The 26,294-nt window shown below is 36.8% G+C and overlaps 1 protein-coding gene across 2 annotated transcripts in view; it reads right to left on the bottom strand.

The window, feature by feature from the left end:
- LOC150099979 (kinesin heavy chain-like) overlaps positions 1-26,294 on the bottom strand; it is a 579,478-nt gene that overhangs the window by 410,155 nt on the left and 143,029 nt on the right. For both annotated transcript variants that reach the window (XM_090403282.1, XM_090403283.1), the window contains exon 6: positions 12,931-12,986. In XM_090403282.1, coding sequence (XP_090259408.1) covers positions 12,931-12,986 — 56 coding nt within the window. The remainder of the gene's footprint in view (positions 1-12,930; positions 12,987-26,294) is intronic.

Raw genomic sequence — 26,294 nt, 5'->3', positions numbered from 1 at the left:
CTTGTGCACTTTTTCATATGTGGAACTACAAGGCATGTGATTATGATACACTTATGGCATAAAAATGCAAGGGAAAGATGTTCACAATGCATGGAGGAAGAGTTAAGGGGTATATATAGAAAGCAACATCACAATGTATACCCAGGGTCAGGAGGGTAAATTAGGTAGGAGGTAGATAGATGAGTAATAGTATTAAGCATGAGCTGCAAACAAAGAAAATGTTGTGGAGGATATATAAGGAGAAAGGTGACCAGCTAACTCATGAAAAACAAGGGACAGGCAAGAAAGGTGATAAAAGGAACATACAAGAAAGGTGACCAATATGGTAACAAAGGCAAAATTAGATTATGAGAAGAGATTAGCCAAACAGGTAAAAGGAAATCCCAGAGTTACTTCATTATGTGGCAAGCAGAAGGAAGAATGACTATGGAAGGATAACTTTAATGAGTGCAGATGGTAGAGAGGTGATGGAAGCAGATGAAATTGTTGCGATCATTTTACAAGGATATATCTTCCAAGTGAAGATATATCCTTATGTGACAGTCCCTGTCATAACAGAGGTGACAGGGACTGATGTGAGAATAGAGGCTGAAGAATTCTAGTTACTTAATATATTGGAGAATCTGAATACAAATACAGCTGTAGGATTGGATGAGATATTAGCTAGCATTTTAAGAGAATTATTAGGGAAATTGGCAACACCTTTGACTAGGCTGTTTCTCTAATCATTCTCTTAAAATGCAAGTCTCAGCTCTGGGAAAGTCCTAAGAGAGTGGAAGGAGGACAAAATAATTACCTTGCATAAAGGATGATCTAAGTCTGTGATAGTAAATAGACCAACTAGTATCTCAGGAATGGTGGTAAAAGTACTGGAAAAGCTGGTCAAAAAAAAAAAAAAAAAAAAAAAAAAATCAGGAATGGTTGGATAAGAATGTGACACTATGAGGGGCAGCATGGCTTTGTGAATAGTCAGTCATGCCTTAGTAATCTACTAATGTTTTATAATACAGTGACAGCTGAGTTGGATTAAGGGAATGGCTACATGATGATACTGTTGGATTTTGCAAAGTCATTTGACAGAATACCACGTGGAACTCTGTTACCCAAACTGCAACAAATAGGGATGGATATGAAACTGGTGATATGGATAAAAGGGTGGCTGATGGAGATACCAAAAAGTAGCATATAGAGGAGCAGAATCCAGTAAAAGGTAGGTGACCAGTGGTGTGTTGAAGGGCTCTGTGCTTGGACCACTGCTGTTTACTATGTGCATAAATGATATAGGAAATAATTTGAAGGGAGATGTGCAGTTTTTTGCTGATGATGCAAGTTGGGGGTAGGGCAATAGTTAACCGACGTTTGTAGAGAGCTTGCAGAATGATTTAAATAAGCTGGCAACACGAGTAAAACATAATGGATGTCGCACTTTAGGACACAAAGCTGAGTGCCAAATTGGGGGAACTGTACTCCAGCAAACTGATGAAGTCAGGATTTGCAGGTAGTAGTAGTAGACAGAGAGTTGAAGTTTAGAGGACATATTGTTAAAGTAGCTAGGGTAGCTCACAGAATTACTTGGTTATTGAACACATTAACCAGCAGGGATAAGTGAGTTATCATTTCTTTTTTATAAAAGCTTTCATACACCACATCAAGATTACTGTGCTAGGGTCTGGTCAACTGGGTTTCTTGGGGATGAGGAAGTGGTGAAGAGGATCCAGAGGCAAGTGTCCAAGATGGTGAGTAGTCTGTGGAATGCTCCTTATGAAGATAGATTGAGAGATTGCAAAAGATGGCTATTAGGCAAAAAAAAGAGGGTAAACATTTAAGTTAGTTAAAGGATTTTTATGGGAGTGCCAAGTCCAACTTTACCTCCCTGTGGTGCACCATGGGGTAGGGATCACATACATCCCGGTTTTATTACTTCTGTCCCGGCGTCCTGATATGTTTAGTTCGGGACGCTAAATATCCCGGATTTTTTAGAATATAAAAATATTAACATTTCTAATAAGAATAAGTACAAGTCGTAAAATTTTTGGGTGCTTTTAAAAATGTATGTTTACAAAACAAAAAGCAAAGACATGTTTATTTTGTAGTTCGGTGAATTACCAAAATGTTAGAATTTTGGGAAAACGATTTAGTTCCATACATTTCATTCAGCCAGAGAAAAGAATGTCAGAATGAGGGAGACAGTCGCCCAACTGTATGTTCAACTAATCGCAACCATGGCATCTATTTCATTTGTCTGGTCGGCTGTAAATTTTTAGCAATCTTTTGTCTCAAGCTTAGTTCGCATAGCATACAATATCTGACGGTCCGAAATGTTTTTCATTGGTCGACATGTTTTTGAATATTAACGCACCATGATAGTTAATTTTCTTTCAACCAATGAGAAATATTTCGGACCGTCGGATATTGTGCGCTATGCGAACTAAGTTTCACGCATCAGGCGCTAAATTGTTTTTATATCGCTACAGGGTATGTGATATAACCTAGTTTTGAACTGTTCATTTCGTATTCTTGCATTCTCATATTAATTGTGAATATTGTATTTTTTAAATTAATAAAGTATTAATTATCTAAGAATCGATAACTCTTGCACAAAATCCATTCTTCAACCAAATATAATAATGATTCTGCAAGTAGCAGTAAAATGGGACAGGCAATGACCAGCTGTAATTTACAAGAAGAGGCAGAATAAGGAAGAGAAGAGGTATATATTAAAAATTAATTATAAATTTTTTTTATTTGTTTTTTATTTTTAAATTAAATAAAATAAATTAAATTATTTTTCATATAATTTCATATATTATGCATCTACACAATACGCATAAGGCTCCTGTTGTTTATATTTCATTGTATTTACATTGTAGTTCCCGTTTTATTGACATATCAACATTTTATATCTTTATTCTATGTCTTTACATTTCATATACTTATTAATGTTTGATTTAATATAAAAGTGTTTAAGTGTTGTTATTAGAATTCTATTTATTTGACGTATGTATAAATATTTATGTTATCTACATTAATAAATCAAATTCAAATAAATATTTATTTTTTTTATTTTAAAATACATAATGTTAACGAATAAAATTTATTTCTCTTAACCCATAATTCTACAAATTTTATTGTGTCCCAGTTTTTTGTTTTCAAAAAAATGGGATCCTTAACCCTGGGGTGTTGGGAATCCTAGCCATTATCAGACAAGGACCCAACACCACTAACAGAGCTCTGGTGTACACTCCAGAACCCTAGTCAGGAGAAGTTTATATCTAACTATAGCAAAGATGCCACTATTGCAACAGAAATGGCCCTGAGTCCTGCACAGCCCACACTCACATTTTTATGGTGGTGGCGAGGCATTAAGTGAAACCAGGAGTGCTAATAATCTTGCAGGTGAAGGCAGGTCGCCTATTAGATCTTTGAAAATGGCAATCGGTACCCTCAATACTCAAACTCTGGCAAGAGACTACAGAATAGATTTATTAATCAAAGAACCAACCAATATCAACTTAGATATTCTGCTAGTGAATGAAACAAAAAGATTAAAAGAACTGATAGCAAGATGGTATGATGGCTCACAGATACTCCTTGGAGCATTCTCAAACAAGGGCCAAAAGGGCATAGTGGGCTTTATTTTTAAATCTAAACCAAGTCAATCCTTTCTTGTAACATCATATCTGAAAGAATAGGTATTCTGCTAATTGGAATAGAGAACAATATAACAAAATGAATATCCTGCTATGCTGCAACATCCATAGCTGATAATCAAGAAATAGAAATTTTTTCCTGAATCTTGAACAGGCATTAAATTCCAAGTCAACATACACATATCATACACAACATTACACATTATTAAAAAAAAGCTAGCCTCCTGTTCAAATGGCAATCGTGCCTTCTAGGTGCCATGCTAAAGATGGTGGATGCACCACACTTTTCTCACATCCTGATGGTTTCAAGATAAGAATAAAGAAGATCCCTTAGCATCAGTCTTTTCCTCAACTCCTGTACTAAGAAGGCAAATCAGCTACTATGCCATGAATCACTTGAAGCATTCCTCCGCTGATCTTATGCCAAAAGGACGATAGAAAAAAAAAACTTATAATTGTGCTAAAAACGAGCCTGTGTAGCTCAGTGGATGTGGCGTTTGTCAACCACGGTGCTTGGCCGCACGAAGGAAGACTTGGTTTCGAGTCTAGTCGGCGACTAGAGGAAATTTTCCTAAGCCTTTTTTCGACCGGTTCCCGAGTTAGTCGATCTCTGGCACGGGCAAGCAGGTTTTTCCTCCCGGAAACTCTGGTTTTTCGTCCTGTAAACTCAAGAAAATCGACCGTAGTACCCACATTATTTCAGACATTAAATATATTGTGTTAGGGTTAGGGACCACGAGATGGCAGCACATTTGAGCCATCTCTCTTCACTGAGTACCGCTTAATTAGTGATAGCCTTGGGCCATCTATCTCTGATTGGTACCAGTGGAGATTGAACTGCCCACTCAGTCTCCAAAAGTTAGATAGGGCTAAATGGCCTCGCCTACTCCCTGTATACAGGAATAAAAAGGCGTTAGCTGATTTTTTTTTTTTTTTTTGTGCTAAAAATTTGTGTTCCAGAATTAATTCCCATCCAGTTTCATCTATAGAAACTGTCATGCTAATATAGATTCTGCCATGTTTACTCCACAAAAGATTTCCTAATCAACCTTACCTCTGAAATTGAGCCCCGGAAAAATATGGAGAACTTATGTGGTTGTGCTTGATATTTCCAAGACATTTCATCAAATCTGGCTATCAAAATACTACTACTACCAAGCTACCATTTTATTATAGTCTCCTTTTTTGTCATTCATAACAGGTTTGCCAGTTTCCAGAGGAAACTGTTCACTGTATGTCATGGTGGATTGTTTCCTCTCATCAGGTATATCAATACTGTCGTACCTATCCTACGGCTCTATGATTTCACCCACACTATTACCCCTGTACACCAGTGAACTTTTGTTACTATCCTCAAATCCTATTCCTCTTCCTCAGTTGATAAATTTTGTAGTATTCAAATGATTTGAGCTTTAGGATCTTCAATAACCAGCATCTTAAGAGATCTCACTAATTTCAAGTAGAATGAGGATAATCTGGTGAATTTTAATGCTATCAAAGCACAATCCTCTCATTTCTTGGATGGACAATCTCACATCAACCCCCCCCCCTTATTTTTAGCATATTATTATTATTAGACATCCAGGGAGTGAAGGATTGAGGGAGGTCATAAATCACCCATATCAGCTGTCATACCTTCTCTTAAAACCATTCACGTTAGATGCATGCACTACTTCAACAGGCATATCCTAGCACATATAACTACGACCATATTCTCCTCAGACCAGATCTAAAAAGATTTCGTATATTCTTCCATTCAAAATACTACTACTACTCTCATGCTAAATTCTATCCTAAATCCAACATTTGTCCAACCTTAGAAAAATGTTCTCACAATGGGGTGGTGCACCCTCCACACAAGAGTGATCACATCTAGAAGAGTATACAACTTCCCAGGCTCCCTCAAATTGTTTTCTCTCATGCCAAAATCCTATATTTGTCCAACCTTAGAATACTGTTCTCTCATTGGAGTGGTGACACCCTCCCCAAGAATGCCCGATTATACCTAAAGGAGTATACAACCTCTCACACTCCCTCCTGTTTTCAAAGGCATTGCTCCATCACCATTCCTCCGTTTTTCCCGAAAGAGCACAAATAGCAACCGTCACTGATTTCTACTCTTTTCCTTTATCGCATGAACTTCTGTTATTTGTAACAACCTTCCTCATACCAGACATCAAGTATCTTTCTCCCTGACACACTCACACTCTCTCTCACACACACATCACTGTTGTGTTAGAGGTTTTCTGACCTCCAATAATTGATTGACATTCCATGATTTCATGATGGGCCGCCATGTTCTCGGTCTTAGTTTCTTCATTACTGCAGGTGGCAATGATGCGTTCTCTTTTCTGAGAAAATCTCCATTTCCCTCCTATTGACTTTAATATAGGATTCCATCTCTAAAGAGAAAAGCTGGTAGACCACCTAGGAGATGTGGTCTGCTATTCTTGAAGTCCATCTATTATCTTGCATGCACACTATATAACCTATATACTTTTTTTTTTTGTTATAGATAACTTCTACCACATTTTTCAAAGATGTGATAAAAACTACGATTGATATTAAACATATTCCACAAAAGGATTACCTTTTGTGGAATCTTTAAATCTATACTGCTAGTTCCCTCTTTTTAATCTTCTATGTTAAGCTTCTTTTTGTAATTTCATAATAGTCCACATCTTTTTGGTACAGTTCATGCTTAATTGTGCCAAATTCACTACAACTATTCCCTCAATGTATTATTAATCTCATTTCTTTCAGTTCAAGCTGTATTTTAATTCAATCTTCATTCTCTACCTAGCTGTTCAACATATATCCTTATCTGAAGCATACATACACAACTTCTTAGGATATATTGTAGAGTGATTTTCCAAATGGTGACAGAATGGGCACTTTATGGTTGCTTGTTCTCTGCTATCCAAAGCTCAAATACTCCCATCTCATGACAACCTCCCCCCTCCACCTTATATTTCTCTCTATGGTAATCTATTAATATAAAAAGTGTGTATGTAATACTCTATTCTCTCAAGAGGAATTTGGAGATAATTCCTTCCCTTATAATTAAGGCAAAAAAAAACTATGGCAGCATACTCCATTCCTCTTCTTTATTTAATAAATCTCATAGTATTCAAATGATCTGAGCTTCAGGATTTTCCAAACCAACAATATTCTCATCTCCAATCATGATTGATTCTTTTCGTTTAGGCTTGCACGGTGATCCAAGTACATTTTTGAAAATCATGGAGACAATTACCGTGTTTGAGTAAAACTTTAGTTTAATATAACTAAACTCTACATTTCGACCTTTATATCAAGGTCATCTTCTGGAGCATATGCACTATATACAGAGAACAACCTACACTAGAATCTATCTGGTTTGTTAAAGTTACTGACCAACTGTTACAACAATTGTTGGCCTAAATCTAGTGAACAAATAAAAAAAAAAAATAAAAAAAAAATAAAATAGCATATACATCAACACTAGAGTCATATTATTAATATTAACTGTTGGTTGTAGAATTACTTTGGGCACAATAACAAGTCTATGTGTATGTATGTGTGTATATATATATATATATATATATATGTGTATATATATACACACATACATACACACACATATATTTACAATATGGTTATACATGTACATTCCAACCAGTTGGTATGGAATGGTTTCTAATACCAGCTAGAAGTTGGCTAGAGTCTTGACTTATGCTGGATCTTATGTATTAGGTAGACTGAATGTGTGCCATCCAGATTCTTGGAATGTTCATGATGCCATTGTTGTTCATATTTGGGTGGTTTATCAGAATTTTACAGGCTTCCTTAAATTTCCTTTTGTACCAGGTTTTTGTATGGTGTAAAGAGCAGGTGCTTTTCCAGTCGATTTGGTGTAAGGTGTTGAGCGTGTGATCTGAGAGGCCTGTTTCACCAAAATGGTTATATTTAATGTGTCTTATGTGTTCTTTCTTACTTATAGGGATTGTACGTCCTGTAACTTACCGTACATTGTTTCATCAATGTACGGTAAGTTACAGGTGCAGTGGATGCAATAGACTCCAGGATGCGCCAAGGGGAGGAGAGGATCCTTAGAGGAGTTGAATATAGTTTTAAGTTTAATAAGTGTCTTAAAGGTGGCATCATTGAGGTTATAATGGTGTAGGATTCTGTTGATTTTTTCCGATAACTCTTTAATGTATGCGATGGCTATGGTTTTACTGTAATCTAGATTCTTTTTTGTTGATGTTTTATGGAGCATTTTATTGATAATATTTTTGTTATAGCCATTATTTATGAATGCGTCACTGATGATTTTTAGTTCTTGCTTCAGGGCTTGCTGGTTAGAGCAAATTGTTATGGCCCTGTTTTTAAGGGTGTTAATGACTCCATATTTTTGTGATGGTGGTGGTGGTATGAATTAGCACGTATGTATTGACCCGTGTGTGTTAGTCTTCGGTAGACCATGAAGGATAGACTTCCTGAGTAAAAAACTCATACCCTGCTATGTCCCCCCCCTCCAGAATATATGGTGTCCCGAAAATACACAAACAAAATGTGCCGCTCCGACCTATTATGGTAGGAATAAATAGCCCTAGTTACCACTTAACCAAGAAATTAGCGTCGACACTCAAGGAGTTGGTAGGTCATTCCTCCCCCCCCCCCCCCCCATAAAGAACACACAACACTTTATAAACAAAATTAAAAACATAACACTCGACAAAGACGACTTATTAGTCAGTTTTGACGTATCTGCCCTTTTCACAAATGTCCCTATCAATGACACAATTCTCTTACTACAGAACAAATTTCCACTCGACATTACGGCCCTCTTTGCCCACGTGCTACAGTCCAGTTACTTTGTGTGGCAAAACAAATTTTACCTACAAAAATAAGGTACAGCCATGGGCTCCCCACTACCCCCCCCCCAATCGCTAACTTTTACATGGAAACTTTTGAGCAAAGGGCTCCGGATTCTGCCACTCTAAAACCTACAATATAGCTTAGATACGTTGATGATGTGTTCGCTATCTGGCTGCATGGGCGACAAACACTAAACACATTCCTTAGCCACCTGAACAAACAACATGAATGCATACAATTTACCACTGAAATTGAAAATCAGAACTTGCTTCCATTCCTAGACACACGTCTCCCCTCAGGCAGTCTATCCTTCACGGTCTACCAAAAACCAACACACACGGGTCAATACATACATGCTAATTCATATCACCACCCATCACAAAAATATGGAGTCATTAACACCCTTAAAAACAGGGCCATAACAATTTGCTCTAACCAGCAAGCCCTGAAGCAAGAACTAAAATCATCAGCAACACATTCATAAATAATGGCTATAACAAAAATACTATCAATAAAATACTCCATAAAACATCAACAAAAAAATAATCTAGATTACAGTAAAACCATAGCCATCCCATACATTAAAGGGTTATTGGAAAAAATCAACAGAATCCTACAACATTATAACCTCAATGCCACCTTTAAGCCACCTACTAAACTTAAAACCATATTCAACTCCTCTAAGGATCGACTCCTCCCCTTGGCACATCCTGGAGTCTATTGCATCCACTGCACCTGTAACTTGCCACACATTGGTGAAACAGGAAGTACAATCCCTATAGGTAAGAAAGAACACATAAGACACATTAAATATAACCATTTTGGTGAAGCAGGCGTCTCGTCTCAGATCACACGCTCAATCCTTTACACCAAATTGACTGAAAAGCACCCGCTCTTTACACCATACAAAAACCAGGTACGAAAGGAAATTTAAGGAAGCCTGCGAAATTCTGATAAACCACCCAAATATCAACAACAATGGCATCATGAACATTCCAAGAATCTGGATGGCACACATTCAGCCTACCTAATACATAAGATCCAGCACAAGTAATGACTCTAGCCAACTTCTAGCTAGTATTAGAAACCATTCCATACCAAATGGTTGGAATGTACATGTATAATCATATTGTAAATATGTGTGTGTGTGTGTGTGTGTGTGTGTGTGTGTGTGTGTGTGTGTGTGTGTGTGTGTGTGTGTGTGTGTGTGTGTGTGTGTTAAAGATACCAAGCTATTTTAAACCTGGTTTTACTTCATTTCCCAAGTAAGCAAACAGACAAGTAAGTCAAGTGTGTGCCTGCAAGTATTGCAAGTCTGGGTGACCCCACATGTAGTGCAAGTCAAGGCAACTTGTGGTAAAGGTGGATAAGCTCTGATCACTATTCTTAATATTTACCCTTAACGCAAAGCACATCTCCTGGAGGAGATGTATGATGCTATGTATTAAAGGCAAGGGGACCACTACCCAGACCAGTTTTGACCTTTATTAGTGGCCCCTTGCCTTTAATACATAGCATCATACATCTCCTCCAGGAGATGTGCTTTGCATTAAGGGTAAATATTAAGAATAGTGATCAGAGCTTATCTACCTTTACCATGAGTTGCCTTGACTTGCACTATGTGCGGGGGTCACCCAAACTTGCAATACTTGCAGGCACAAACTTGACTTACTTGTCTGTTTGCTTACTTGGGAAATGGAGTAAAACCAGGTTTAAAATTGCTTGGTATCTTTAACATTTATTATACCCAAGGTAAAATACTTTCTACATATATATATATATATATATATATATATATATATATATACATAGACTTGTTGTTGTGCCCAATGTAATTCTACAAACTATATAATAGCGATAACAGCGATATATACAACAGATAATATTAATAATAGGATTCTAGCATTGATGTATATTCTATTTTATTTCACTTATTTATTTTTTTATTTTATTTATTTTATTTTTTTTTTCACTGGAGGTCAGGACAACAACTGTTGTAACAGTTGGTCAGTAACTTTAACAAACCAGATAGATTCTAGTGTAGCTTGTTCTCTGTATATAGTGCATATGCTCCAGAAGATGACCTTGATATAAAGGTTGAAATGTCGAATGTAGAGTTTAGTTATATTAAACTAAAGTTTTACTCAAACACGGTAGTTGTCTCCATAATTTTCAAAAATGTACATGATTGATTCTCTCATCTTGAAATGACTTTCACATCTAGCATATCCTGGTGCAAATAACTAATCCATATTCTCCTCAATTAAAGTTTCGTATATTTTTTCATTCAACATACTGCTAGTAGCTCCTATCATGTGTCCAATCTATTATTATTATTACTACTCAACAGATGTACAAGATGTGCATGAAGTCTGAAAATTAACCATGGAAGGTTATTACTTACCGTTATTCACACAATACCTTTCATACCTCTGATTAAACTCATTCAATAAAGCACTTACAATCATGTGTGGTAACCAATTCCACTCCTGCATGTTCACTTTACAAGAAGAAAATATGGTCTGCAAGCCATGCTAATGCTAACATTCTTCACAACATGGTGGTATGTATGGGGGGGGGGGGGGAATCGCATTCTCTTTAGTCCTATCAGGTTGTGAAAAATTTCCTAAGCATCTACCTTATGAAACCCCTTTAGGAACTCATATGTTCCTATATGTTTCAGCTAGAATAAAGCAGGATGGAAATATTTAAAAGCAATTTATTGAACTGCATAAAAAGAAAGATCTACAACCAGTATGTACTCCCAACAATGACCTATGGTAGTTAAACCTGGAGTCTGAATAAAAAAAAAACACCCAGAGAAAGTGAAAATAACAAAGAAACATGGAAAGAGCTATTTTGGAAATAATCCAGTTAGATAAAAAGAATAATACTTGAATAAGGAAACAAACAAAGGTAATGGACATTGCATTAGTAATAAAAGGTAACAAATGGCACTGGGCAAGACGTGATGAGAATGTCTGACCACAGATGGACAAAGAGAGCAACAGAATGGACACCAAGAACTGGTTATTGGAAACCAGGTAGACCAGTGGTAGGATGGGATGATGAGATAACAAGATGCTATGGAAATTTATGGTGGAGAGATGTACAAGACCAGCTAAAATGGAAGAAGCATGGAGAATTATTCGTCCAGTGGACTGAAGAAAGCTATTGATGATGTTCCTATCACATTCCCTCTTTTCTGCCTATCAACTAAAACTTTGTAACCCACAGATCTTCAGTCTACTTTCACAGTGACAGACTCCACAGACCAGTTTATACTGTAAATAAAGAGCAATTGAAATATAAACAAAAAAAAATAGAAACAAAATAGAAACAAAAAATATATCTAAAGTAAAACCGTGCAAGTGAAAAATGTAATTTGGTCACAAAAGAAGAAATAGCCTCCAGGGTCTCAATTACAAAGCACAAAATAGTCTAGACACTATCAATTATATATTTATTTGGTTTAATCCTTTATCCAAGTGTAAGCAAACAAAGTTTGAGCCTGAAGTATTTTCAGGACTGGGGCAACTCGTGGTAAAGGTGGTATAAGTTCTCATCACTTGCCTTAGTATCTTCCATAATGCAAAGCAAATCTCCTTGCGGACATGTATAATGATATGCATTAAGGGAAGGGCCACTACCCAAACTGGCTTCGACCATTATTGAGGTCTCATCAGTGGGAGCCAGACCCAGAGGTGGTGATACTAAGGTGGAAGTAATGGAGAAGTTATATTTACCTATACCAGTTGTCAAAAGGTGTCACACCTTATTATTAAAATTCTCTGGATTAGAGATAAGTTGATATAAGTTTATTCACTTGGCTATGCTGCCAATTATATATTTAGTTTAATCCTTTATCCAAGTGTAAGCAAACAAAGTTTGTGCCTGAAGTATTTTCAGGACTGGGGCAACTCGTGGTGAAGGTGGTATAAAACTCTGTAAGCAAACAAAGTTTGCGCCTGAAGTATTTTCAGGACTGGGGCAACTTGTGATAAAGGTGGTATAAAACTTTGTTTGCTTACACTTGGATAAAGGATTAAACCAAATATATAACTGGTAGCATAGCCAAGTGAAAAAACTTCCATCAGTCTTAACACTACCATTATAAATCTGCTGCAGCATAACAGAGGAATACAGTTCATCAATTTATTTGATAATATTAATTTTATGAACAGAAACTGTCTACATGTACAGTTATGAGTTTGATTGATATAGTTTATACGCTTAAGAATGTAATAAAAAAACTGATATAAATGAATGACTGTTCTGTTACTACCTTTTGTTTTTCTTATCCTTAAGACAGTACATTACTATAATATTAAAATAACTCTTTATTACTATAATATATACATTACATAAAAAGGTATAATACTAAAATGTGGTATTTGCAATAACCACTGTATATTACCTTTACAAAAGGAACTCGATTCTTATCCTCATGGACAGAAAGATTTGTCTTCGAAACTAGAAGAAAAAATACAGATGTCATGAGAAAATTTTAAATGAAAGAGTACTCTACAGATATTAATTTCCTTAAATAATTACTGCTATTTATTCAATATGAAAAAAATAGACTTTTTTTCATATTGAATCCCTTATCACACACAAAAGGCTGAAAAAAATGTGTTAATAACAGTTGAAGAGAAAATGAATATATTAACATTCTTCTTAAAAATCGAAGAAATAGCAAAGAAGTAGAACTGGTATAAGAACTAAAGAAGACAAAGAAAATTAAAACAGGCAGAATCCTGCAAAAATATATACAGGACATCATATTCAGGCCACAGTGATCAGGGATGGAAGCACTACTAAACACCAAACATGAAGACAAATTCCTGATTGGCAAGCAATACAAGAAAAGCTGTGTGCAAAGTTCAAAAGAAGGAATTGGACAATGAAACTTACATTGCTTGGAAAGAAGTCAAGGGACATCCTCATGGGCAAAGTGCATTATGCCATATAACAAAGTCACATGTTTGTAGCCAGTATAAACCTGGAGGAACATGATGCTCCCAAGTTGGTAAACTGTGTCTGTGAAATGGCTGCAAGAAGGGAACTGACGGAGTTTGAAAGAGGCATTGTGATAGGATTGTGGAAAGTATCAGTTTGGCAAATCGTCGACAAATTAGGCAATCCAAAGTCAACAATCAGTTACCACACTGAGATGGAAGCACAGGGAATCAACTGCAACTGCTACCCACAGTGGACGATCCACCAGACTCACCGAACATGGCCATAGGGTGCTATGAAGGATAATTGTAAAAACTTCCATTCATTGGCTGATATGTTAAATGTGGAGTTCTAGGCATCTACTGGAACATGAATCTGCACAAAAACCTTCAGAATGGAGGCTCACAACATAGGCTTCCACGGTAGGACTACAATATGCAAGCCTCGCATTATACGAACCAACATGTGGCAGCATCTTCAGTGGTACAAAGAGAATGTACAGTGGGACGTGGAAGCTTGGAAAGCTATGTTATCATGCTACACCCTCTATCAAGCAGATAGAAGGCTGTGGAAGATGCCCAGTGAATGTCTCTTACTAGAGTGTGCAATGAAACCATGAAATTCAGAGCTGGTGGTGTGATAATATGGTCCTGTTTTTCCTGGTATTGCCTTGGAGCTCTGTTTGTGGTGCTGAGAACACTGAACTCCAAGAGGTATCTGAACATTCTGGACAATGCTATGCCTGTTACTTTGTGATGTTTATATGGAATTGACCATTGTCTTTTTCAGCAAGACAATGAACTGTGTGTCATAAGGTTGCTGCTGCTGAACCTGCATGGTTTGTGGACATGAATGTCACCACACTTGACTGGCTTCCACTGAGCTCAACCCTATTGAATACCTGTAGGATGACTGGAGCATTCATCTGGGTGAAGTCAAGGGATGTCTGTTTCACAACAATTTAGGACCTCATTACATGCATATAGGAAGAATGGGTCAAAATTTTCATTCATAACTATCATACACTTGTGGAAAGTATGCCACGCAGGATTGTTGCAGTCATCACAGTGAAAAGAGCAAAACTACAGGGCATACTTTCCACAATACTACGGCAGGCACATGGTGTCTGGTGACTTCTTTCCAAGCAGTGTATTTATACCTATAGTACCACCTAAAGAAGGAAGAATTTTTAAACAGAGAGGCTAGTTCTTCTTGAAGGATAAAACAGCAGAATAGGAAGTAAATTCAAGGCATTTAGAAATGTTTTTGGAAAATTTTGAGAAGAGGACAAAGCTAATAAAAATGATAAGTAACACCATGTTTCAAACATCTTTTAAAGATGAACTGTACATTAAACTATACAAATATTATTTCGAAATATAAAAGAAAACAAGAACTAAACTCTGAAGAAACCATTGACTGAAAGATAGGGAGGCATGTGTTGAATTTGTCTGCACAAACATAGAAAATTCAGAGCTCAATGGAAGACAAGAAATTAAAACAGGCAGTCCTGGAAAAGAAGAAAACTACGGGTTTACAGCCTTTCATGGGTGGGAGTCACAAAAAAGTAGCTATATAAAATTAACTGAAGACTTTAGCAAGAATATAAAGGATCAATATCTGAAAAGTGTAAAATATTTCAGAGGCTACTTAAAAAAAAAAATTAGAACTGAAAGAAACAATACAGTAAAAGGAATAAGAGATGATAAAGGTGATGAGAAAAGTGAAACTAAAGATATTCTGGATATCTGAAATAAGTACTCTGAAAGAATGTTAAATGAAACAAGCAGTGACAAAATAGTGGAAAGTATTCAAGAAGAATACAATTGGGAATACATATCAATACCCGAGACAAATTCAAAAGAAAGCCTGATATGTGGAAAAGTAGTTGGAGTAAATGATATTATCATAATATGGGTATCTCTATGGAGTCAAAGACTCATCATGGGAGATCCATTTATTCACACACTAGCCATAATTCACACAATACCTATCATACTTATCCTTAAACTCATTCAATTCATGAAGCACCAACAACCATCTCTGGTAACCCATTCACCACCCTCCAAGCAAAAAACCTAGTCCTAACATCCTTGCTATCCATACTCTTACACTGGAGACCCCGTGTTCTCTTCCTTCTTGCCATGTACTGAAAAAATGTATTCATTGTCAATCCCATAAAACCACTTTAATAACTTAAATGCTTTAAACATGTCTTCTCTTTTTCATCTATCAGCTAATTTTTGACGTGTACAGGCTGTCAATCTATTCTCATAGGGAGCAAATCACAGGCCTGCCACAATCTGTCACTAGCCACTGGATCCTCTCCACAGAATCCTGGGGTCCTGGGAACAATAACTTCTCTATCCTTTCTTGTTAGAGTGTTCTTCAACAACAGTTTTTGCACAGTCTAGTGTATCGCTAAGTAGCCATTTGCCTTATCCAACTCCATTGTCACTTGATGATAAAAAGTAAGCAAATTACTAAGGCAAGACCCTACCGTTCATAAAACCATGTTGTCCTTCATACAGTATCATATTCCTATCCACCCAGTCCTAAATTCTCTCAAGATTATGGTGCAACCTTCCATCAGACAAATCCTGAAGACCAGCCCCGAGCTTCCTGAACTTGTACACCCAGTATCTCGGGAAGAGTTACAGGAAGCCTTAAAACTCACCAAGAATGGCAAGGCTGCAGGAGTGGATGGTATCCTCCCTGAGTTTCTAAAGCATCTCGGTCAACGAGCTCAAATATGGCTGGCCGTCCTTTTCTCAAACATTACAATGACTGGAAAACTACCAAATCTGTGGCTGGAAGACAAAATAATTGCCGTGCCCAAACCAGGGAAAGATCCAAATGATATCAAAAATCTATGGCCTATCTCCTTGCTTTGCTCTAAGCTCTAAAGCTCTTTGAAAGAAAGGATTCTCCTTCAAAGAATTTCACCACTCATTGAAAGAGCACTTCTGATTGAACAAGCTGGCTTCAGGACGGAGAGAAGTTGCTATGACCAGGTCCTGGCCCTGCCAACACAGATTGAAGCAGGCTTTTGGCCTCATCAGCTAGCTTTCTATCAAAATTAGCTTTGGTCTACCTTACTATACTGGTCACCCTTCTTGCCTGTGCCTTATACTTCATGGGCATGCTGATCACCTTTTTCTTTAAAATCCCTCCATAACATTTTCTTTGTGTGCACTCCTGCTTAATGAAGCTATTCATCCATCTAACTCTTACCTGATTTATCCTTCTGACTCCAGGAATAAATTCAGATACTGCAGTCTTCGGACACCCCCTTGACCACCTCCCATGCACCAACATTTCTTCCCCTCCAAATTCTCATGCCACTGCTCTGATGAAAGTTGTCTCTCTCTTCTCAGTTTGTCATAATCACCTGCTTTATCATTCCACATACATCCCTTCTTAACAGAAAATTCTACATATCTGGCAATCTCCCAGGTCAAAATTACATGATCATTTTTTCAAATCAGAGGAAGCATAACTTGATTGTTAGCGTTACATTCTCTGATGCAATGATCAGATCCAGCACTCTTGAATATGTTGCCTCACGTAATTATCACTCAGGCTGTATAAATTCCATTTCCTTCCCTGTCTGTGATCATTCCTCCAATCTATCCCCATAGTCGAAATCCTCCCATAATAATTATTCTATCTGTACTCATTATGCTAATTCTCCTGTATACCCTCCCCCTGGATTATAACAGCAGCCAATTATATATTTAGTCCTGTTAGCCTATATCTCACACCAAATAGCCTCAACCAACCTTTGCTGGCAAAGGTTGGTCGATTGGTAGAGCCTCTGCTACTAATGGCTTGCAAAAAGTTAAGCAGGTTTGAGCACAGTTAGTAGTTAGAAGGGTCCAATCGTTCGATGGTGTTGGCACATTCTCCCTCGATGAGTCTTTGGACTCCCTAGAGGTGTCACATAATAATAATAATGATGACCTGCCCTCTGAATCTCTGTCCCCCCTGATGTACTTCTACTCTTTTTGGTTTTAATTCGTTTGCTATCATTAGCAAAACCCCCTCCTCTCTGTCCTGTTCCTTCTGTCCCTCTGAAGGGATATATCCCTTGCATTTTATTCCTATGACCATATTATCCTTGGTCCACCACATTAGTGACTGACTTTTGGCTAAGTTGTGCAAACCAATGCCAATAACTCCTAAACCTTATTTCAAATATTTCTTTCATTAGTATACATAAACTGCAATACCCCTTCATCCCCAAATCATGAGGAACATTTCATGAAGTAGAAAGTATTTTTAACTTGGGTATAGTTATGTTAAAGATACCAAGCAATTTTAAACCTGGTTTTACTCTTTTTTCCAAGTAAGCAAACAGACAAAAAGTCAAGTTTGCTTTCTACATCTATATCTCCTCCTGAGTTTTTTTTTAATAAGGTTATAACACCTTATGGTAACTTGTTTTGGTAAAATACTTACAAGCTCTGCATTACTAAATCTTGGTATTTCTAGCCTGGCTCCCACTGATGAGACCTCAATAAAGGTCGAAACCGGTCTGGGTAGTGGCCCCTTGCCTTTAATACAAAACATCATACATCCCCTTCTTGGAGATGTGTTTTGGCATTAAGGGTAAATATTAAGATTAGTGATCAGAGCTTGCTCCACTTTTACCACGAGTTGCCTTGGTCTTGCACTACCTGTGGGATCAGCTAGTCTTGCATAAATTGCAGGCGCAAACTTGACTTTTTGTCTGTTTGCTTACTTGGAAAAAATGGAGTAAAACCAGGTTTAAAATTGCTTGGTATCTTTAACATTTCATGAAGTGTTCCTCATTTTTTAATAATTAATTAAAAAATGAACCGAGTTCAATGTTATGCACTTTATTATAACATTCTGTTATTGTATAAAGTTATTTAAACTTATGTTTCTTTTTATATGTTGCAAGAAAGATGTTTTAGGATGTAAATTTATCAAGCCCAAATATTTAAAAAACTCATGTTATTAAATAAGGCATGCCAAATTGCCGCCATATTTACATTATGGAAATAATTAAATTAATTTACTCAGCATAAAAACCTTATGAAATGAAGAAATGTTATAAAGTCTGCTTGTTTCACTACAAAATTAAAAATAACTTTCCTGCACTATAAAAAGAACTTTGTTACAGGAGCAAAAGTTGTTTTTGTGCATGTGTATTTATGTATGTATTTCCAAACATATGAGTGAGGAGAATAATAATGGAGAAGTTGTGTATTATTAGCTGTTTGAGACCTTAACAGAAGAGGAAAAATAACTGGTTACACTCTGATTGGTGCTACATACCACCGGAATCATGACATTGCAACATATATCAAGGATGATATAGAAAATGCTTCTATCCTGAAAACGAGATGTGATAATGATACCCATCTTGTGAGTGTGAAAATTCACAACATAACAATAGTCAATGTCTATAAACCTCCTTTAACATCATGGTCTATAGATGTGATACCTACTTATCAACATCCATCAGTATGGATTGGTGATTTTAATAGCCATCATGAAGAATGGAAGTACCGTGATAACAACGACTGCGGGACTACCCTCGTTCATTGGGCAGAAATAAATAATATACACCTTGTATTTGATGCCAAAAATAAAAACACCTTTAGATCATCAGCATGGCGAACAGAGTCTAATCCAGACTTATGTTTTGTTTCAATAAACACAGAAGGACAAACATTACCAGCAAAACGATATGTACGTTCTAACTTCCCACACAGTCAACATCGACCGGTGTTACTGGAAATTGATATGACACTACCTATAGCAAGATCCTTTCCACGACCGCATTGGAATTTTAAAAAAGCAAATTGGAGAAATTTTGCGAATTAATTGGATAAATGTGTTCGGTGGATACCTGCTAGAGTTGCAGAGTACAAGAGATTTGTAGGAGCAATCATATCAACTGCGAAAAAATATATCCCTAGAGGTTACAGAAAAGATTATGTCCCTGGATGGAATGAAGAGAGTGAACATCTCTACAGAGAGTTCCTGAAAAGTGAAGATCCTGAAATAGCAGATGAATTACTACATAGCCTGAACTCATCTCGAAAAACAAAATGGATTGATACGGTTGAAAACCTTGACTTCAAACGATCAAGTAGAAAAGCTTGGAATCTTCTCCAACAACTATCCACAACTAATCTACCTAAAAGAAAAAGCACAATCATCTCCCCTGAGAAAATAGCTAATCAAATCGTTAATATATCAAGGGCACCTAGGGACCGTGAACATACCAAGAAAGTTAAGAAAGAACTTAGAGCTTTAAAAATAAATGCCCCTCACAATATGCTTCAATCTTCACTATAGATGAAGTAAAAGCCATCATAAAAGATATCAAAGCAGGCAAGGCCCCAGGCTTCGACAGTGTCCATCCTGAATTTCTGATTAATAGCGGGCCAAATACTATAAAATGGCTCTGTGAATTCTTTTCTGATATATTATTGACTGGCCGACTACCTAGCCAGTTTAAGAAGTCAAAAATAGTTGCTATTCTTAAACCTGGAAAACCACCCCAGGAGGCAAAAAGTTACAGACCTATTGCTTTATTGAGTTGCACCTATAAAATGTTAGAGCGCCTTCTGTACAACAGATTGTCCACACCAATCATGCAGCATGTCCCGATTGAGCAAGCTGGTTTTAGAGAAAAACGTAGTTGCTGTGATCAAGTGCTCACTTTAACATCATACATAGAAGCTGGATTTCAGAAGCAAGAAAAAACATCAGCTATCTTCTTGGACCTAACAGCAGCCTATGATACAGTATGGCGTGAAGGTCTTATATACAAATTTCTTAGCATTGTCCCATGTAAACGGACTGCACACTTAATTTCCTCCATGCTCACTGAACGTTTCGTTCAAGTTATATTAGGAAATAAAATGTCCCGACAACGAAAACTTAATAATGGTCTTCCACAAGGGTCAGTATTGGCACCCTTACTTTGTAACCTATACACATATGAATTGCCTGCTACCATCTCACGCAAGTTCTGTTATGCTGATGACACTGTAATTGCCATTCAGCACAAAAACATGAGTCAGGCTGAAGACGTACTTACAAAAGATCTGAAAATTATAGGTGAATATTATAAAAAATGGAGGCTCCAGCTCAATCCAGACAAAACAGAAGTATCAAGTTTTCACCTTAATAATCACATGGCAGATGTCACTTTACATATCTTCTTTGAAGGATGTTTACTACGACACAATAAGTTTCCAAAGTACTTGGGCGTTACCCTGGACCGCACGCTCTCTTACAAGCAACACCTAACAAACGTTTCTGCTAAGTTAAGAACCCGTAACAACATAATACAAAAACTAATAGGCACAACATGGGGAGCAACAGCCGATAATCTGTGGATTACTGCTCTTGGTCTAGTTTTCTCTGTTGCCGAATATTGCTCACCAGTGTGGCTAAATAGCACACATGTTAAACTTGTTGATAGCCAACTAAATAATACAATGAGACTGATTTCTGGCACAATTAAATAAACGCCCACACACTGGCTTCCAGCTCTTAGTAACATTGTTCCACCGAATCTGCGCAGGACTAAGGCTCTCTTACAGGAGCATAAGAAAATCTTGGAGAACACAGTCCTACCAATACATTTAGATCTCCCAGACTTAAGTGTACGACGATTGAGATCAAGACATCCACCACTACAATTAGCCCAACTACTACTACATTCTAACTTTGACATGAAGCAAAAGTGGCAAGAACAGTGGGAGAGCCATACAGATGACATCACAAAATTTTCTCTCAATGAATTACAAGAAAGTTTTGATGTTTGCTCACACCTCCCACGAAAATCCTGGACTCAGCTTAATAGAATACGAATTGGTCATGGTGTATGTGCGGACATCCTTTTTAAATGGGATAAACGACCATCTCCGCATTGTGATTGTGGAGCTCAGAGACAAACTGTGAACCATATTGTGACTCAGTGTTATCTCAGAGCATATTCAGGAGACAAATTGGACTTTAAGTGCTACACCCGAAGCTATGAACTATCTGACCAATATTGATGTAACCTTTTAATTTTATTGGTTTTTAAAATGACTTTTGACTTTTAATTTTATTAAAGTGTATTGTACTGCATATTTTGATATTCGTGCCATACGAATAAATAAATAAAGCTGTTTGAGAGAGAGAAGTGTGAGAACACAGTAGGGTGATTTGAAGCTATTGATAAGCTTCAAATAAACCAGAAAGCATAAACCAAATAAAAGTCAAAGAGAGAGAGAGGCTTCTAGATATTACATTCTCTAGTATAGAATGGCAAACTGCACAAAATTAGTACCTCTCTTAAAGCAGAAGAAATTGTGCAGATCCAAGCATTAAGATATACATTAGTTGTAGATGCAATTGAAGATTGCATCTACAACTAATGTCATTCAGGCATATAATCATTCAATTAAAACATGAGGTCAAGTCATGTATTATGAGCTGTTCAAGAGGGGGCAAGGAGTGCAAGAACACAGTAGAAGGTGAATTATGGCAGTTATGTTTATGCTGCAAGCATTCATGAAATGGAGGTGGAACTTCTTTTTTTTTTTTTTTAACCATACTAATATATGACTGACCATGATGGATACTAGAAATGATTAATTAAAGAGTAAAGGCAAACAATGAAAAAAAAAAAAAAAAAAATCTTGGATATGCTAGCCATACAGAGACATCTTCTTGCCATATCATGGTTTCATTGCTGCACCCACACAATGCCCTACTTGGACCCATTCCAGGTACAATTTGGCATAGCAGATAACAGCAATTTCAGGCATTAGTTGATCCAGATGCATCCTGAAGCACTATCATTGATTCAGTACTGTATACTATCTGACAGTCATTCAATGTAACTGCATTACTTAAATGGAGAATTAACAGCCTAGCATTTAGGCTGATGTGCTGATTAAAACTCATTATTAGGTTTTTAAAAGGAATGAATACTGCACAGAGAAACAATGACAGAAGTTTATTGGATTCTATATTTTGTCTATCACATAGATATCTTCAGCGATATAATTTTAAAATTGTAAAAGCACACACACAACAACACTCAAAACAATAATGAAAAAAAAAAAAAAAAAAAATTAGACATAAGTCCTATGAGGGATGCCCTCTATGAGTGCTATTGGCTAAAAAGATAGAAAAGAAAAATAGAAAGATAGATTCATTAAGGAAACTAGAAGATATATTATTATTATTATTATTACAAGACACCTCCAGGGAGCGAAAAGACTCATCGAGAGAAGGTATCTACTCTAGCTGTTGAGTAGAAGACAAGAATTAAAGTTTCACAAATCTTGAGAAGCTTAACGCAGCCATGTTTATGAAGATTAGAGTTGTTTAACAAATATGCTGCTGATTCTAAGAAAAATCTTTCAAATTTATATTGTTGCAGTGAAACAGTATTTTTTTTTCCCATTTGATTCTGTGTAAGGTATCCAAAACATAATCAGCTAGATCAGACTGACCATATGATTTGATTTGAGAATAGATGATTTGAGAATAGACACTATGCATTGCATACGACCTATGACTGAGAATCTGCAGTATTGCCAATACATGATGCCTGTGATCACCTCTGGCCTGGCTCGGGGAAACGAAGAAGCAATCGGTCCACCAGAGCACTACCTTGTTCACCTTGCATTCACAGCAGCCGTGATTCCCGAGAGCTATAGGGTATTGCCACCTTATGTGACTGCTAATTCATAAGTAGTAGAGAAATAGAAGACACAACACAGCATAAATAAAATAAAAAATTAATTTTAATTAGGAAAAGATTTTTGGAAAATTTTCTAGTGTTTTTTCCCCCCTTTTCTTTTTTTTTGGGGGGGCCCCCTGGGTGCGTCAACGACAGCAGATGAATTTATGTTCTTCTAGGTAAATGTTGGCATATCTCCCAGTCTGATCATAATAAGATAATTTGCAAGAACAAGAAACCTTGTAAACAACTGGAACAGAGAGGGGGCAAGAGAGAATCCTTAGGAGAGCAAATAAAGACAGCCAGCTTCAGATGAGGTTTGAAACAGTACAGAGATTATATTTTTTTTTTTAGAGTGCTGGCTATTTTTTTCTGAGGTACCCCAGATATTGGGAATAATAATGGCATTGCTGTAGTCTTTTTGTAGAGAGGGATCAGGAAAAGGGACTAATTTGTTAATCTTTTTTAACAAATTGGTCCCCTTCTCCACTGTAATCATTGAACAGGGAGGTTTGGTGAATAAAGAAGAGTTCAGCTGAAAGGGAAGCCTGAATGGAACAGAGGTTGGAGGTCTCCTTAGTCGACAAGGGTTGTGATAACACCATACTGTTATCTAGAAAGAAAGGGTGCCATTGGGAAGATGTGTGATTAGAGTGTCCAGAAAAGGTAGGCTACTGTTATTTTCTTTTCAATGGTGAAGTGGATTCTGAAGTGCTGGATGTTGGGGTGTTGGAGAAAAAAGTCAAAAATGTCCAAGCCATGTGCCCAATTAGAAAACACAATATATCTTAGCCAGATGGAAGGTCTGATTGTAAAAATTTCACAGAAATGCTGTATCTTATGTTCATTTTTAACAGTATATATACACACACACACATTCAGAATAAAAATTCATTAAAGAGTAGTATGTTTTTGTTATATGACAATCTTCAAAAATATATGTGTTCGTATTTATTAATGCAATTGTATATGTTTATCGGAACTGCCATGTGGTAAGTAATAAAAGGAACTTAAATATAGTTATAAGTAGTAAAGTTATAATTAAAAAAGTAGTAAAGTTGCTTATGATATATTGTAATCCTTGGGAGAATAACATAGATATATGTATATCATATGAGAGATATAGATGTCACATATGTATAATATCATACGTATTCATATTGAAAGTTTATTTTGCACTTGGTTAGACTATAATAAATTTAGTTTAATCCTTTATGCAAGTGTCAGCAAACAAAGTTTGCACCTGAAAATATCTTCAGGACTGAGGAAAGGTAGGATGAGGTAAGATAATAAGGTGGCACACCTTCTGGCAACTCCTATATATAAAGATGACCTCTCCATTGCTTCTGCCTTGGTATCTCCACCTCTGGGCCTGGCTCCCACTGACAAGACCTCAATAAAGGTCGAAACCAGTCTGGGTAGTGGTCCTTCCCTTAATGCATAACATTATACATATCCGCAAGGAGATGTGTTTTGCATTATGGGAGATACTGAGATAGGAGTGATGATAGCTTGGTCCACCTTTGCTCTGAGTTGCCTGGTGTTGCACTACCTTTCCTCAGTCCTAAAGATATTTTCAGGTGCAAACTTTGTTTGCTCACACTTGGATCAAGGTTTAAACTAAATTTATTATATGTATTCATATGTTACACTAATACTGTACAATGTGTGAGAACTGTAGTAACAGCAGCCATTTTGTCACTTGAGTTTCACTTTGAATCTTGGTAACAAGGATGCAAGTTAGTTGTTTTTAAAACAGCTGTTGCTGGGTGACAGGAACACTAGTAAGCAAAGAGTAGGCAAGCAGAGAATGAGAGCCGGAAAGGTATAATAAACTACTGTGTTAAGTTCTCTAATCTTAGAAAAATTTTTATATGCATCTTTAACTACTCTCCAATAATTGAAGGGTAGTATAATGTATCAAGCCTTCGTATGTGAGAAGCAAGTGATATACGTTATATCCTATGCTATATGCCCCCATATGTATACAGGATGGTTCAAAATTCCACGTACAAAACTTTGAGGGGAGGTAGAGATCATCAAAATCAACCATATTCACATAGGAAAGCATGACCGGAAATGCTACCTGAAAGTGATAGGTGGTGCTGTTCGGCAATGCTCCAGGTGAGCAATTCGGACTTCCTCGTTCAAGCTTTCGACATCGTACAAAGATCATGGCTCGTTTCATGAATGTTGAGAATAGCAGACATGCACCTCGTTTACAATATTATGTATCCAGCTACTATTGAACTGTTCAGTTATGCCTAATAAAGTGCCGTTTCCGGTCATGCTTTCCTATGTGAAAATGGTTGATTTTGATGTTCTCTACCTCCCCTCAAAGTTTGTATGTGGAATTTCGAACCACCCTATATATATACATACATATATATATATATATATATATATATTCATTTTTAATATAAACTGACTATAAACCTGAGAATTATAACAAATTGAGATTTATTTGCAAACGCAACATGTTTCGGCGAGATTGACTTCATCAGGCGTTAAGAACATAGAAAGATATTAAAAGACACTGAAACAAACATTGAGACACTCTAAAGCTATACAATTATAAAGTTATGATATTTGACTGTAAATTACAGTTATTATGAACTTGTGCTATAGTCCGTGTTAAAGTTCTATTGTTATACACTTGTGCATGTGTGGAACCACGCGATCTCCAGTATCTGATAGTAGAGCTGAAAGAGTCAGGCAAATTATAGCTGAGATTATTGTTCATATGAAGAGGGTCCAAGGTGATTTCTTTTGACTCTACAATGCAGCGTTCTACCTCATCATGGAAAATGTGTAGGTTTGAAGTTGTTGTCCAATTTACTTCGTGTTGGCGGCTTTCATTGTTCATGTTTATTGAAAACAGGACATGGCCTGATAGGGCAGTAGCTCTGGTTCTCTTGTAAGCAATGTCTCTCTGGTGTTCCTCGAGACGTAGGAGGATAGATTTCTCTGTTTTGGCCATAGTAAGGTTTTCTGCACTCACATGTGACCTTGTATACACCTGGAAATTGTAGAAGGTTGTGAGATTGTTTATAGTTTCTGAAACTTGATCTTATTTTTGGAAGAGTCGAGAAGCA

Source organism: Typopeltis vanoorti, chromosome 13 (assembly GCF_054136105.1).
Source record: "Typopeltis vanoorti isolate ZY-2024b chromosome 13, IOZ_Tvanoo_1.0, whole genome shotgun sequence".
Classification (NCBI taxonomy): domain Eukaryota; kingdom Metazoa; phylum Arthropoda; class Arachnida; order Uropygi; family Thelyphonidae; genus Typopeltis; species Typopeltis vanoorti.
The sequence above is the reverse complement of the archived record's forward strand: the minus strand, read 5'-3'. Positions and strand labels throughout refer to the sequence as shown.